Source organism: Rhinoraja longicauda, chromosome 17 (assembly GCF_053455715.1).
Source record: "Rhinoraja longicauda isolate Sanriku21f chromosome 17, sRhiLon1.1, whole genome shotgun sequence".
Classification (NCBI taxonomy): Eukaryota; Metazoa; Chordata; class Chondrichthyes; order Rajiformes; family Arhynchobatidae; genus Rhinoraja; species Rhinoraja longicauda.
In genome coordinates this window covers 26,458,399-26,474,796 of record NC_135969.1, presented here as the reverse complement: position 1 = coordinate 26,474,796, position 16,398 = coordinate 26,458,399, and the positions used below count along the sequence as shown (strand labels likewise).

Below are 16,398 nucleotides of genomic sequence, written 5' to 3'. Positions count from 1 at the left end.
GTCCCGCCCACGGAGCGGAAGTTGTTTTACCCGTCGGGCCCCGCGACCGGTCGCAACTGCCGAGTGAGGAGAGCGGTGACCGGTGACTCTGCTTCAACCCCGCCGCCCGCCCGCCAGCCCGCCCCAGCGGCCACGGCCACCCGCTGCCCCCCCTGCGGCGCCCGCCCGCCTGTCCCCGAGGCGAGCCCGGCCTGGCCGCTCGGGGATGGTCTCCCGCTGACATGGGCGGCAGCAGTTCCAAAGGCCGCGGCTTCTGGCCCTTCGGATCGGGTGCGCCCGCGGACGCCGCCAACGGGGAGCGGCAGCAGAACCTAGCCCGCTACCGTGCCGCACGCCAGAGCGCCACCCCGTTCATCTTCAGCCGCAGGAGGTAACATGCCCGCTAGGCTAGGCCAGGGAGAGACGTCCCGGGGAAGGTTGGTGGCTTGGAGGACATGTGGAAGGAGAGAGGGGCAGGGAGGGGATAGGGAGATGACCGGGTCTGCGGGCAGGAGGTGAGCCGAGAGGTGGCAGAAATGTTATGTGTGAGGGAGAATGAAAGCCAGGGTTGTTTAACATCGGAGGAGAGAGGGGATGGGATGCAGGTGCCTGGGAGAGGTTATTGGGTAAAGGGAGTGGAGGTGCTCTGGGGAGTTGTGTTGTTGGGGTAGGTAGGTGCCGTGGGGTAGGCGGATTTGCATGGGCGAGGGGACCCGGAATGAGTAGGAGGGGTGAGGTTGTGAGGAGGGGAGTGGGGGCACTGACAGGGGCGACTGTTTGAATGTATTGGGCGGGGATTGTTTGTGTGGGCAGGAGACCCTGGAGAAGGGTGAGGAGTGTTTAAATGGGCAGGTGCTGGGGTTTGAATGGCTAGGGGGTCGGGTGTGAATGTACGTGAAAATTATTGAGGTGGGAGTGTTTGTATGGGCCTGTAGAGGTGGGGTGTGTGTGTGTGTGTGTACGAATGGGGATCATTAGGGTGGGGAGTGGTGGGATGGAAGTGTGTTTGTATGTGTTGAAGCTGCGGGATGGGGAGGGGTGAATAGAAAGGGGTTGTGGAATTGCTTGAATGGGTGGGGTTCCTGGATTGGGGGTGTTTGTATGGGCAGGGGGCCCTGGTTGAGAGGGGGTGGTGTTTCTGTGAGGGTGGGGACCTTGGTAAGGTAGGTGGGGGGATCTGGATGGGTGGCCCTGGGTGAAGGGGAGGTGTGGTGGGGGGGCCTGGTTAAGGTGGTGAATGGGTTGGGGACCCTGGGTAAAGGGAGGTGTATGGGGCAGAGCCTGGGGGAAGGGTGGGGATATAAGGGTGGTGGCCTGGGTATGGGGGGTATAGGTGCGGGGCCTTTGGTAAGGGCGAAAGGGGTGTATGTGCATTGGGCCTTAGGATGTATGGGCATGGGGGCCCTGGGTTGGGGGAGTGTATGGTGTGGGGCTCTTGGGAGGAGCGAGGTTGTTATATGGAATGGGAGTTGTGGGAAGGATAGGGGGTGAAATGGGTTTATGGGTGGGGGTCTCTGGGTGACGGGGGGGTGTTTGTGGGGGCAGGTTAGATGAGGCAGGGAAGGAGCAGGAATAAAGAATGTTTTACAGTGGCAAGATTAGGAAACATCCAGTTGTCTGCTGCCCAGATCTGCCCAGAATGGTATTAGATCTCAATGCTATTAGATGCTGATAGTGCTCTCATTTTGATGGTGCTCCAATTAGCTTTCACATTCTTGTAGGAGATCCCTTTTGGAGCAGCACTTGGACGAGATGTTTACTCTTGACCTTACTCGCCTGTTTACCTTTCGTATAGTTGCCGCTCTGATTAATTCCCATTGGGGACCCAAAAATTCTGCAGTTAATTAGGAGGGAAAATAAGTCTCGGTGTTTCGCTGTTATGAGATCAACAGTCATCAGCTTTAGATTGCTGTCGTTGTTACTCAGTGTAAATACATTTTCTCATGAAGATTCCTATTTGCTGCAGCACAAATCTCTGCATTTCCAAATAAAAAGATTTGTCAAAGGTGTGCTAGGTCTGGGCTTGAAAAGGCACTTTTCTAACTAAAAGTTTGTACAGTATTTTGGATCTTAGCTGTAAAAATTCTACCTTCCCATGAGAGGCCCAAATAACCTGTAGTTAGTTGGGAGGGAAAGCAAGTCTGTTTAGTTCTAGGCAATAACATTTTGGGGAAAGTTGTCAAAATCATCGATATAAAACATAGAAGATATGACCTGACTAGCTGTTACTGCGGTACTCATCAAGCATCAAAGTTCACAATTTTAAAAAAAAATTGTGCCTCTTAGTACAACTGATTCACAGAATAGTTTTGTTTATTTAAAAATCTTTGCTAGAGTGGCATTTTTATTACAACCTTTAATTTGAGTGGGGTTTGGCATCTATGAATAGATTAATAATTACATTTCTTGTTTTGATGGTATTTGACAATGCGTTACTGCCGAAGTTCTTTGCGGAGTTGTCAGCTGAAAGTTCATCAGTGCATTGGAGCTTGATTCCACAGCCTTGTAACTGAATGATGACAGTACCATTGCTGAGTGAACACTGATGTGCAGAAGCATCTCAACCCATGAAGTCATGATTTGAAAGTTTAAAAATTGTAGTATTGTGTCAGTTTGACAAAAGAGTAGTTTTTTTAAATACAAATAAAACGACTCTTTTGTCAAACTGACACCTGTTCCTATACACCTATTGTAACACCTATTCCTATACATCCTCTCATGTCCACCCAGAGACCCCAGTTTTTGTGGTAGTGGTCATAATTCAGGTTTACCAGAGTTATAAGGAAAGACAATTTAATTGGAAGTGATTTAACAAAATGGATAGGATATGGCCACTTGAAATATATTCCAAATGTATACAGGCACCGTCACTAACTCTTTCTTCGCTATATTGATGACTGCGTCAGGGTAGCCTCATGCACCGATGGAGAACTTGTGATTTAATCAACATTATCACAAATTTCCACCCTGGCGTCAAATTCACTTGGACGATTTCTGATACATCCGTGCACTTCCTCAATCTCTGTCTCCATTGAAGACAGACTATCAACTAACGTCCACTATAAATCCACTGTCTCGCAGTTATCTGGGCCACACCTCCTCCCACCCTGTCTCTTGTAAGGAGGTCATCCCGTACTTTCAATTTCACCTCTGCTGCATTTGCTCCCAAAGCTAGGTTTTCCATTCTAAGACATCTGAGATATTCTTTAGTAAATGTGGTTTTCCCCCATTAATGTTGAAGATCCCTCAGTGGTCCCACCTATGTGGTGCGTTGTTCTGCTCTTGCTCCCCTTCCCCCGAGGTGGAACAAGGATAGAGTTCCCCTGGTCTTTCATCCCCACCAGCTTCTACATCCAACACATTGTTCCCTGACATTTCTGCAACCTTCAATGATTCCACCACCAGTCACAACTTTCCACCTCTGTCTTCATGCTTTCCATAGAGACCATTTCTTCTACAACTTTTGGGTTCACTCATCCCAAATTGCCCCCTCCCCAGGTACTTTCCCCTGCAACTGCAGAATATGTAACACCTATTCCTATACATCCTCTCACGTCCACCCAGAGACCCCAGAAGCCCTTCCAAATGAGACAGAGGCCCACGTGCACCTTCTCTAATCTACTGCTTTTGACGTTTCCTATTTGGCCTCCTTTACATTGGTGAGATCAAGTGTGGCTGAGGGGACTCTTTTGCTAAATACTCAGTTCACCTAGGCCACCTTTCACCTGGTTGCTTACCATTGTAACTCACTACGGATTGCCAAACTGACCCCTGGTAATAAAAAGGAACTGCAAATGCTGGTTTATACCAAAGATAGGCAAGTCTGAAGAAGACTTCCGACCTGAAACATCAATAATCCATTTTCTTCAGAGATGCTGCCTAACCTGTTGAGTTACTCCAGCATTTTGTGACTGTCTTTTCCATACTGAACTTTCTGTCCTGGGCCGCCTCCATTGCCAGAGCGAGGCCACACGTAAAGTGGAGGAACGACACTTCATATTCCACTAACAACACTGTATGAACAATGAATTCTCCAATTTTAGGTAAAACACCCTCTTCTTTCTCCCCCCCCCCCCCCCCCCCATTTCTCCCACCATTCCATCCTATACACCAAACCCACTTTCACCTACATCCATCTATTTTACCACTTTTTTCTCCTTTTTGCATTCTTTTGTTTTCTTTCCATCTCCAACCTTTGTCCATCCATCTGCCAATCAAACCCTCCTCACTTATATCCACCTATCCCTTGCCAGGCTTTATCCTTCTCCCATTTCTTTAGCTTTCTCCCTCTACAACAAATGTAGAAGAAGGGCCCTGACTGGAAACGTCACCTATCTATGTCCTTCAGCAATGCTACCGGACATATAGGTTCTCCAGCATTTTCTTTTGGTGAACCAGCACCCGCAGTTCCTTGTGCCTTCTTTATTCTAAATCCTCACTGATGGTGGCCAATGTCCCAAAAGCCTTTACCACCGTATCTACTTGTGACAGCACTTTCTGGGAGCAGTGTACCTATACTCCTAGATCCCTCTGCTCTACAATACTCCCCGGGGGTCCACCAGCACTACGAAGGTCCTGCTTCAGTTTATCGTCGCTAAATGCAATGCCTCTCACTTATCTGCATTAAACTCCATTAGCCATTCCTCAGCTGACTTGCCCAGCTGATCAAAATCCTGCTGTAGTCTTTGCTAACCCTCTTCAATGTGATATAATTCACTTTAGATTCAAGGTGGTGATTCAGATGAAACATTTTCACTAAGAAAAGTGGTGGGATATTCAAAATAGAGCATTCTTCATGTCATACCATAGAGGTAAAATTACATAAAGGGTTGTTAATGAAATAAATAATAAAAGAGTCAAAAGTCTGAAAGGTGTTCGAAGTGTAGAAGTGAAATTAGGCCATGAAAGAATATCGGTCAATCAAAAATGGAAAGATATTATTCAACTACGTAAACAACAAGAGGGTAACTGAAGGAAGAATAGCCTATTAGTGACCAAATTATTGCTGTGTTTATCTCTGTGGAAGTGGGAAATATTAATAAGGCTCTTAATGAATACTTTACAGTTGTCTTCACGAGGAGATGAAGTCAATAAAGTAGGCTATTCAAAAAAACTAAGTCCATGGAATCCAAGGTGAGGATGATAATTTTATATTTGGCTCAGTAGTAGGATGCAGGACATTTTTGTGATGACTGGAAGCCCTTTTTCAGTATGTTTCTAAAGGGTTCTTGTGCTTCTTTTTTAAATATAAGTTAAATGTAGAATGAATGATAAAGAATTTGCAGAGAATAAATAAAAGCACGTTGACATTATGCAGGAGAGCCGAAGATGGCAGTATTAAAATATGGACTCACTGGCTGGAGTCGCTGACTTCCAGGCTAGGGGTATTGAAGCTGTTAGTTCCTACAGCTTCCCCAGCTGCCCATGGGCCAGGACTGTTGAATCTATTGGGTCCTACTGCTCCTTGGCCACATCTAGGCTAGGGCAATTAGCATTGACACCAAGGGGTCCACCTGCCCTTCTAATGTTAACTGTCACTGACCTTATTCCCCCATCTCCCACCTCTTCCCTCTGTGGTACTCACCTGAGAACCCCCCCCTTCCACAGTACCTCCTCTGAGCTCCCCTGTCCTCCCTCTATGGACATCCATTCTCATTATACCTCCATTCCCCATCAGGATGACCTTATGGTCCTCTAGTTCTTTCTTGAACAAAACACAAGCAATTCCTCTCAGTTAACACTGTGCTTCTTCTACTTAGTGGAACTTGTTCTCATCCTCAACAACTTATCCTTTGACTCCGCTAACTATCTTCAAGTTAAGGCTGTAGCCAGGGGCACTTGCACAGACCCCATTTATGCATAGCTTTTTGTTGGTTACGCTGAACACTCCTGTTCCAAATGTACACTGGCATCATTCTCCAACCCTACAATGATTACTGCATCAGAGCTGCCTCTTGCAACAGTTACCACTAACTTCTAATGTGAGTTTCTGATGGAGTCTTGACCATCAAACCACTTTATGGCTTTTTAAATATATGATGCGGGTTTTCTGTGCTGGTTTTGTATGGTGCATCTATCCTAGTTGAGAGGTGTATGGTTCTTTGGACAGAATCTGAAAATGCTTCCTTTAAATGCAGGACAAACTACATGCAGGGCAAGCTTTTTGAGGGAAGACTCATATAAATCTAGAAAGATGAGAATATCATCTCATTGGGGAAACATTTGTCATTCAATGCAAGGTTCCCAAATATGCTATTTTCTTTTCGCACTGATCCGATTGATACTCTAGTTTCGTGCTATGCTGAGAACCTTGGCCAAAACCTCAGTGCTGCGAATTTGGTTCAAATCCTGTCATGTACCACCCTAACTAGGTGTTTTTTTTAGTTTAGTTTATTGTCGCGTATCCCAAGGTAGAGTGTAAAGATTTTTTCCCCCTCACTGGTGTGGAGAGACTGCTTACAAGGGCTGATGTTGGATGGGCCTGAGTGAGCTGTGTGATGAGTGGACTAATGCTAACTATTGTTGAGCATGTTACCATAGGAAAATGTCTGTGCTGCGGAGAGCTGTGCAGCCAAACAGAGGGGGAGAAAGCAACTCAAAACCTTTCCAACAGGTGATGAGACACAGTAGGATCTGAGTGATCTATTAGCAAAGGTCTGCGCTTATTTTATTGCACTTCTCATTGCTAAGTCGCCACACCACTCTCTTAGTCCAAACATACCTAAACCTCTTACACAGGTTCTCTAAAGTAGGTTATTGATAAGTGCTCAAAGAAGGCAGGAATTTGCATCAGGTTACTGGTGCAGCTAAGAGGAAATGCAAAGTTCCAAGCCAGTTTATCAGCACAGCAGTGTGCAGTCGAGCCATGTCCTGTTTTTAAAATAATACAGGGTTAAGTGCCTGTAGTGTTTGTGCTGGAGGATGAAAAACTCCATAATGATTCAGCTTTGTGGAGTAGGGTTCCAGTGAGCTAATGCTTTGATATTAAGCTCTCTGGAGGTTTACAACAGAAGTTGATTTTTGTAATCAATTTGCTGTTGCAGTGTACATTACTTAATGGAAATCTGCTCATTGTTATTCAAGGGCAGAATGGCTGTGCTTTTAATCAGCCTGCTGCCGATGTTCACAAACAAATTAGAGTTATAGCAATTATATTTGAGTCAATTTTAGTTCCAGGTGGACTTCCAAATGTAGAAAATTGTTTCTAATGGTATAAAACAAAGTGTTGGAGGAACTCAATGGATCAGGTAGCATCTGTGGAAGGATGGACGGACATTGTTTGAAGTGTCCCAAAGTCTTAAAAGTGCAACGGTTTTGCGGGCGGTTTTTGCCAGAGTATGATTTCCAGCCTGCTTTTTTTTGATCAATTCCACGTAATATCCATATTAACTGGCCTTTGCTCATTTTTCCCTAATTCTGCCTATTTGTAAGGACAAACATGGGTGTGTGTAACAAGGCATATCGCTAAGTGAAATGTATTGATTTCTAGAAAATTGAAACATTTTCATTCTTCAGTTAAGGCCATGGTCTCATTTATTTTTGATGGCTTGAAACAAGCTGCAAGTTATTTCCAGCATTTTCCTTATTTGTTGCACATGTAACAAACAATGCCAATTGCATTGAGATGAAGTGGGTTACCATACAAGTGAGTACTTCACAACATGGTTTGCTTACCCATTTCTAATTTCAGGTGTGATCAAGTATAAGGAGTAGTAGATTCTCTTTTCTGAGTGACACTGAATCGTGTGGTAGTTTGTTGCTGCTTTAATCATTTTTTACTGCTGTTAATCAATCAACAGTAAATAATGATCATAGTTGATAGCTGAGCAATGTAAATGTATAATTATTCATGTGCAAAAATGTTTAGGGCAGTGGGAACAAGGTACCAATCAAGCAGCCTGCTTTATTTTGAATGGTGTTGAGATTCTTGAGGGAACTTCGCTCATCCAGACAAATGGCAAAATGTTTTACATGCTCCCCTGTGTCTTGGAGTGTCAACCGAGTCAGAATATCAGCGTCACGCCTGCTCGCTATTTATTGCCCTGTCCAGTTGAGGTTCAGGTCAATCCTGCCACGACTATTCCCCCGACCACTTTTTTTGCTCTTCTCAACCACTGGAACACATTTTCAAAAATGGTAAAGCTCAAAAGAAATGGTGGTCTTTTGAACTTATTTATGCTGTGTATTAGTGGTCCATTATAATATTGTCGACTGGTTTAATTTATTTTTATTCATTCATCTATTTTAATACTTCTATATATAGAACTGGGCTAACAGATGCTTAATTGACAAATACAAATTGAGATTGTAGACCTGAATGCTCAAGGTTAAGTTTAAGATCTCTTTTCTTAAACGCAAATACTGGACCATTTACAAAGGCAGAAAGCATAGCATTTGAGGTCTGACAGTTCATTTTATCCCATGCTTTGCTCCTTGGTAAAACTATGCTGGACCATTACAAAACATATGGAGATTTAGTACGGCATAGTAAATTTTCTCGCATCTGTCTTGCCATTCTGATGTTTTCAACATTTTACTGATTTGTTGCCTTAGCTAACCTGTATTTGTTATTTAAAACATCACCCATTAGTGACAGGTTCAGAGAGATACTAAGACTTTACAGTTACTACAAAACACATCATCCAACATTTTAAATTCCTTTCATTTGCCAAGTCATGAAGTAAACTCGTATGTTAATTTGTTTTGGTCAGATTTCAGAATAAGTCCTTTCATTTGAAATTCTTATTTTTTACTTCACTCTTGAGTAGGGATGGAATATAGATAACAAATAACATTGTTTCAAGTGCAGGAGCCAGTTCTCAACGTGACCCAATGTCGCTGAAATTATTGGGAACCTATTGGGTTTTTTTGCATCTGTTTGTTACAATATATTTTGAATATTTTTATTTAAGATGTTTTTTTGCATAATTTTTTCTCCAGTTTTCTTCCCTCCTGAAGGCGCTGACTCTTGATGGGCACGGTTCCATGAGTGCTGGCAGCCATCATCAAAGTGGCCATTCTTCATGTGTGAGCCTAGACAGTGAGTGTTCCAGGCTGTTTAACTGCGGAGGGTATAACAGGCAAGCCTGATCCTGTTCTCATCTGGTATCCAATATAGGCACTTAGTATAGGGAAGTGGATAGCAGTTGGGAGCTTAGATCTGGCTGATTTATCTTATTCCTCTTTCTACCTCCTTATTCAAACTGTATATATTTTGAGGCCAATTATATGGCCACAATAAAAATCAACGATTTGATAAAACTTTATTGTCCCATATTCCTAGGTACAGTGAAATGCTGTTTTGCATACATACCCGGTAAAATCGTACAGCAGACCTCACCCAGGCAGTACATAAGAGTCGCCAGATAACAAAGTTAAAGACAGATCTTGAGATTAAACTTGGGTATGCTGATTGATATGCATTGAGTTACGTTGAGCAATTTCTTTGCCAGACAGTCTACTGTGGGCTGTTTTTGTAATGGTAATGAACAAGCTCTATAGTTCAGATTTTAACATTTAGAATCATTCAGCAAAGTATGGAAAATATTAAACTGGAAATATTTTAAAATGCACATTTGCTAACATTAATGAAACTTTCCTTGGGACAAAAATTCAGTCATTAATCCAACATGTGTTAATGAGCAGATGACATATAATTCAGAATTTAGCAAACTTGGCACCATTTTCTTTTATAATTGAGCTGGCATAACTGAAAGGTTACCGGGAAAGTTGGTAATATTCCCAGGAAATTTGAACTTTTGCTTGGAAATTCACTCCAAGAACTGTCCGTCTTTAGGAGTGCCATCAAATCTTGAAGCATGATCAATATCTCTTAACATATATCAATCTGGATGGGTACTTTTCTTATCTGTACATATCAGGATGCTTCACATTACTGAAAAATAACTTATTTTATGTTTGGATGCAAAATCCTTTTTTGCAGCCAATCCCAACAATTCAATCAATGTATTTTTTCACCAGAAAGATCATTTGTTATAGAACTGGAGAGGTTTAGAATTTTCAGCTGTAACAGCCACTTATCATTCATATAATTACACAAAGCTGCAGTTTTGGTCACGAGTGGAAGTATAAATATTCTCAACTTAAAAAAATTATTTTGTCCTTGTAGCTCAATGTACTATGATGAAGATGGCGATTTGGCACATGAATTCTATGAAGAAACCTTTGTCACAAAAAATGGAAGGAAAAAAGCAAAACTGAAAAGAATTCACAAAAATTTAATACCTCAGGTGAGAATATTTTGAAGTAATTTTATTTTCTTAGGCTAATGGACTGACTTAACCTCATTCATAAGAAGGAATGGATGCCTAAAGACTACCTCAAGCTCCATAATTTGACAATATGCTGACTGCTATTTTCTAGTTAAGCAGAGTGAGCGTTGCATACATGGCATTCTGCACTTACTGGACTGTGGCATTGGAGTGTCTATCTGAATTATGTTTGTTCCTGGAAACTTTTCAAATACGAGGACCAGTTATGTAGGTGTTTACATTTTCCTTTTAAGCTAATTAAGAATCCAATGTGTTGCAGACTGCTGAGCAATACAGCATTTTGCATTTATGTGGAATAACACATTTTCTGAGGCGTAAAATTGCTATGTTAGCCATTTTCAGCCTCCTGTGATAGTTGGGGTTTTTGCAATTGGCCAAGAACAAACTCTGTGAAATGGGCGGTGCCTTCTCTGGATGAAGACTCATTCATGGGTATATGATGTTTTATGAATGTATATATGGTAATCAAAGATCTTTTATTTTGATCAGTTTCAATGCCACTGAGGTTTCGTGGCACTCAAATCTGTCAGTAACTTCCTCCCCTTGCTACAAAATGGTGGCTAGAAATTAGACCTTGCATCATGTGAAATGCTGAAACCATCCAGTGGTACAGTTGAGCTTGTCTTTCCAGCAATGAAATGTGCGGCAACTTAATCCTCTAAAAAGCTCTTCAAATGACAAACCATTTGGTTGCTTAATACTAAATGTGCATACGGTTACAGTGAAAAGGATAATTATTCATTTAACAACCATCATAGTGCATTGAAACATATGTCAAACTGGTAGTATATAGCCATGTGTTGAATAATCAATGAACACTGGATATTTTGATCTTCACTCCCCACAATGGCTGATCTTATTTCTTTGTTTTGACAGGGGATGGTTAAGCTGGACTATCCGCGAATCCATGTGGATTTCCCAGTGGTTTTATGTGAGGTGTGACCGGAATGGAAGTTTCTGTCACAGTAAAACTGGACTGTAGGAGTTTGCCAGTTGCTGAACCCTTGATGGTCCTTTATTTTGGTGATGGAGACTGGCCTGATGAGTGTGTGGCATCTGTTTAATTTCTGTGTAGTTTTTAATGCTAGGAGCCAAACACTCAAACGTTCCCTCTGTATGATTGTCTGTAGAGTGATCTGTTAAATTGAATCCATTTATAAGAACACACAGTACGGATGTACATGGGAACACCTGCTATTTCAAGTAATTGTGTTAGATTACTGTGACATATGTTAAAAACCAATGTAAATAGTAGCTTTAATTTAAAGCAGTCATCAGGGGTGTTTATACATTTGAGCTGTGTATATACACCTGGACAATGTTCAGCAGTAAATATAATGGCATATCTATGAAAATTGATATAGTTGCAAGGTTTTGTTATTTATGAATGACTATTTTGTTTGTTAACTTTCTCATACTATATAATAAAAAATTCCAGTGAGTCTCTGAATTTGTTCTTAAATGCCATGTGAAAAGAAAATTAGTTGAAAACTTGAAATATATATTCCTAATGTACATGTATTTCCATGTTCAGTGCCCTCCATTATGTTTGGGGCCAAAGACCATTTATTTGCCTCTAACTCTACAATTTGAGATTTGTAATAGAAAAAATGACATGTTGTTAAAGTGCACATTGTTAGATTTTATTCAAAGGTATTTTTAGACATTTTGGTTTCACCATGTAAAAATTACAGCTGTGTTTATACATAGTCCCCCCATTTCAGGGCACCATAATGTTTGGACACATGGCTTCACAGGTGTTTTTAATTGCTCAGGTGTGTTTAAATGCCTCCTTAATGCAGGTATAACAGAGCTCTCAGTACCCAGTCTTTCCTCCAGTATTTCCATCACCGTTGGAAACTTTTATTGCTGTTTATCACCACGAGGACCAAAGTTGTGCCAATGAAAGTCAAAGAGGCCATTATGAGACTGAGAACCAAGAATAAAACTGTTAGAGACAGACATCAGCTAAACCTTAGGCTTACCAAAACCAACTGTTTGGAACATCATTGAGAAGAAAGAGAGCACTGGGGAGCTTACGGATCGCAATGGGAATGGCAGGCCAAGGAAGACCTCCACAGCTGATGACAGAAGAATTCTCTATAATAAAGAAAAATCCCTAAACACCTGTCTGACAGATCAGAAACACTCTTCAGGAGTCAGGTGTGGATCTGTCAATGACCACTGTCCGCAGAAGATTTCATGAACAGAAATACAGAGGCTACACTGCAAGATGCAAACCACTGGTTAGCTGCAAAAATAGGATAGCCAGGTTACAGTTTGCCAAGAAGTATTTAAAAGAGCAACCACAGTTCTGGAAAAAGGTCTTGTGGACAGATGAGATGAAGATTAACTTTTTTTCAGAGTGATGGCAAGAGCAAAGTATGGAGGAGAGAAGGAACTGCTCAAGATCCAAAGCATACCACCTCATCTGTGAAAACAGTGGTGGGGGTGTTATGGCCTGGGCTTGTATGGCTGCTGAATGTACTGGCGCTCTCTCATCTTCATTGATGATATAACTGCTGATGGTAGTAGCATAATGAATTCTGAAGTGTATAGACACATCCTATCTGCTCATTCAAACAAATGTCTCAAAACTCATTGGCCGGCAGTTCATTCACTGGGGGACGGGGGGGACGGGACGACAATGTATAAACACTGCTGTAATTTCTACATGGTCAAACCAAAATGTATAAAAATGGTAAAATCTGACAATGTGCACTTTAACCACGTGATTTTATTCTGTTACTAATCTCAAATTGTGGAGTACAGAGGCAAATAAATAAATGATGGGTCAATGTCACAAACATGGAGGGCACTGTACATGCATGTAATGTATCTAGGTGTGTGCAAGCTGAGACTGGAAATTTAGAGGAAGCGGAAAAAGACTGAGAAAATAACTTGGCTGCCTAGCTCACTTCATCAATTTTGAATTATTCATTTCCTACAGTGGCCCAACAAATAGTGCTCCTGCCTCACAGCTCCAGCAGTCCTGATCTCTCACACTGTTTATTTTGCTTGCACATGCTTGAACGGGCTTGCTGATGCTCAATTTCCTCCTCCATCCCCAGAAACAAGCTGGCAAGTTAATTGGCTACTGCAGTATAGGTGGTTAGCAGGTGAAACAATGATGGGGAAGGGGGCCTTTGAAGGCACGTGAGATGACAGGTTACAGGGAATAAGTGGGAATGTGATTCTCCTGAGAGCCAGCATGGACTTGATGGGCTAAATGGAGTATGCCATAAAGGCAAATGAGATATCCATCAAAGAGTGATCTGGAAAAGGTACTCCTGTTTATTTCCTTCCTCTGCATTTGCTTTAATCTTTCTGAGCTAAAATCAGCTAATTTAATATAGATAAGTATGCTGCAAATTACAATTGCCAATTGTAAACCATTATGATCTCTCTCACCATCAGATGGGAAGCTGTATTTGACCATGGATATAAATTTTGATCTGATACCTACAAAATCTGGCACTGAATAGAACTGGAACTCTTGGCATTGGAAAATACTTAAATCCTATATATTTTTCAGACAATGAAAACAAATTGGCATTTTAATTGCAGATATTATCACAGCAAAAAAAAAAGAATTAAATCATTTAACATGAATAAGTAGCTTTAAATTTAAACTCGATTTACTTTGTGACAGGTGAGCTGCCACTGTCTGTTACATACCAGATGTTGAAGTTGAACCACATCATGCTAGTAAGTACAATTTGAGCATTTTGATTTAATGCTGGGAGAGAATTTCATCAGGATTGTGTGTGCTTTGATGGGGAATCTTGTAGTTGACAGCAATCCCATACTTCTGTCTTTGTCCTAGGTTGAGAGAGTGTATGGGATGTTTTGCTGCAAAACATTTTCGCAATACTATTAAAAGCAAGAATTCTGCTTTCATTGATAGATAAGAAATAGAACAAAACTCCTGGCCCTGTACAAACAACCATACCCCTGACCAAGACAAGGAATTAGTAATCCAAAGTTACAAATTGCAGTTTGAATGTGGAACCATACCCTTTGCCTCAACCTGTCTATTTTGCTTTCTGGGTTAGTAGTCATTTAACTGCCTCTGGCAGTTCATCGAGTTAGGGACTATAGTTTGAGTGGAAGAAGTTGCCCCTGAGGTTCCTCTTAAATCTCTCCCCTCTCACCTTAAGACTATGTCCTCTAATTTTAGAATCATCTACTGAGATAAATAAACTGAGCATTCACTTTATTCATGCCCCCACATGATTTCATATCCTTCAATAAGGTTACCCCTCAGTCTCCATGCACCAGGCAAAAAAAAAGTCCCAACCTCCCTAAATCACGTCTGCAAGTACAGGTGATATCCTTGTGAATCTTCTGCATTTTTTCCTTGCTACAGCTAGGTGACTGGAACTGCACACAGTGCTCCAAGTGTGTCTCACCTGGTTACATTTGGGACTGCTGAGTGCCACAGGGGCTTGAGTGCTTCTTAGATGAAAGTAACAGTGTTTTGGTTTAATACGTATGTATTTTCCTTATTTTAGATAGATGTCTCCTTAGAAATGACATTTTCAATGTCATTTTGTACCTGTAAATAAACACACTTATAAAAAAAAGTTGCCTTACTAGCACCTTGTACAGCTATAACATGCTGTCCTATCTTCTGTACTCAACACCCTGACCGATGAAGACAAGTGTGCCGGATGCTTTCTTCATTGTCCTGTCCACCTGTGTCACCTCCTTTATGTAACTATGTGAGAGGAATAAAGTTTCTATGACTAGGAAAAAAAAAGTGTGGTTTCACAGTGACTTGTGCAGTGGTATGATGTCTTAACTTTTGTATTCCATACCCTTCTGAATGAAGACAGGTGGGCCAAAGGCCTTCCTCATCACCTTGTCCACCTGATCTCATTTTCAAGGAACCATGCACCTTTATTCTTTGATCTAGCTGCTCCACGATACACTCCAAGTCTACAGGTTACTGTGCGGGCACTGCCCTGGTTTTCGACTGGTCAGTTATTTGCCATTCCTTGACCTGCACTCCCAACTGATCTAGATCCTGTTGTAAACTTGGATATCCTTCCTCACAGTCCACTACACCAATGTTGGGGTCATCTGCAAATTTACTAACATTGTCATCCAAATTGTTAATTTAGATAATAAGCAACAGTGGCCCCAGCACAGACCCCTGTGGCACACTGGTCTCCAACCTCCAATCAGAAAAACAGCCCTCAACATTGACACTTTGATTCCTTTCTTGAAACCAATTTTGAATTGCATTTTTATTGCTTTTTGATTCGTATATATGCTTAAGGAGGGCCCCGACCCGCAAAGTCATCATTCTACATTCTCCAGGGATGCTGCCTGTATCTTTGAGTACTTCTGCACTTTGCTCTTTTTTTTTGCAAACTAGCACATGCAGTTCCTTATTTTTTTACATATCTAGGCCAGGTCAGGTAACAATAGGAAATTTACTTCATAGGTAAATATTTTTTTTGCGGAACAATCTAATATTTTGTAGTCACCATTAATAACATTTGCTTTCCCCCGTAGAATCAATAATTAGCTAAATTTGAGTTCCCTGTCACGTCACCTCTCTCTAGACTAGTTACTTGTAGACTACATTCTTCCTTGAAAATGTGGACACAATTAGGATTGCTCAGAGTATTCAGTAGCTTTGAATATTGGGCAGGAGGTGACGCCAAAAGAACTGAATTACCCCATAGCAGTCAAACATCTCATTTGGCTTGGGGGGGGGGGGGAGAGTCTCAGGAAATGTTCATTGTACTCAAACGTCAACTAAAAATTCAGCAGGTGAAACATTTTGCTCTGTGTTATTCATCCACTAGAGGGCATTGACAATAGAATTACAATATAGAAACAAGGAACTGCAGATGCTGGTTTGTAAAAAAAAAAAGACACAGTGCTGGAATAACTCAGCTGTTCACACAGCATCTCTGGAGAACATGGATAGGCAACATTTTGGGTTGGCATCGTTCATTCTTAAGAAGGGCCCTGACCCGAAACGCCACCTATCCATTAGATTTGCCATATCTGATACATCAGTGCTCAAGCCTTGAAAAATTATCAATCAGTTCATGCTGAATTTCAATGAAGCATTAAAAAAAAGTTTTAAAATATCCAATGTGGTAGCAAA

At 41.6% G+C, this 16,398-nt stretch overlaps 1 protein-coding gene across 1 annotated transcript; it reads left to right on the top strand.

Moving 5' to 3' along the window:
* The first annotated feature begins 12 nt into the window (after positions 1-12).
* Positions 13-15,019, top strand: LOC144601895 (tumor suppressor candidate 2-like). Its single transcript, XM_078414425.1, has 3 exons — positions 13-370; positions 10,109-10,229; positions 11,148-15,019. Exons 1-3 carry the CDS (start codon positions 222-224, stop codon positions 11,211-11,213), a joined length of 336 nt encoding a protein of 111 aa, XP_078270551.1. The 5' UTR covers positions 13-221; the 3' UTR covers positions 11,214-15,019.
* Positions 15,020-16,398: the final 1,379 nt, after the last annotated feature.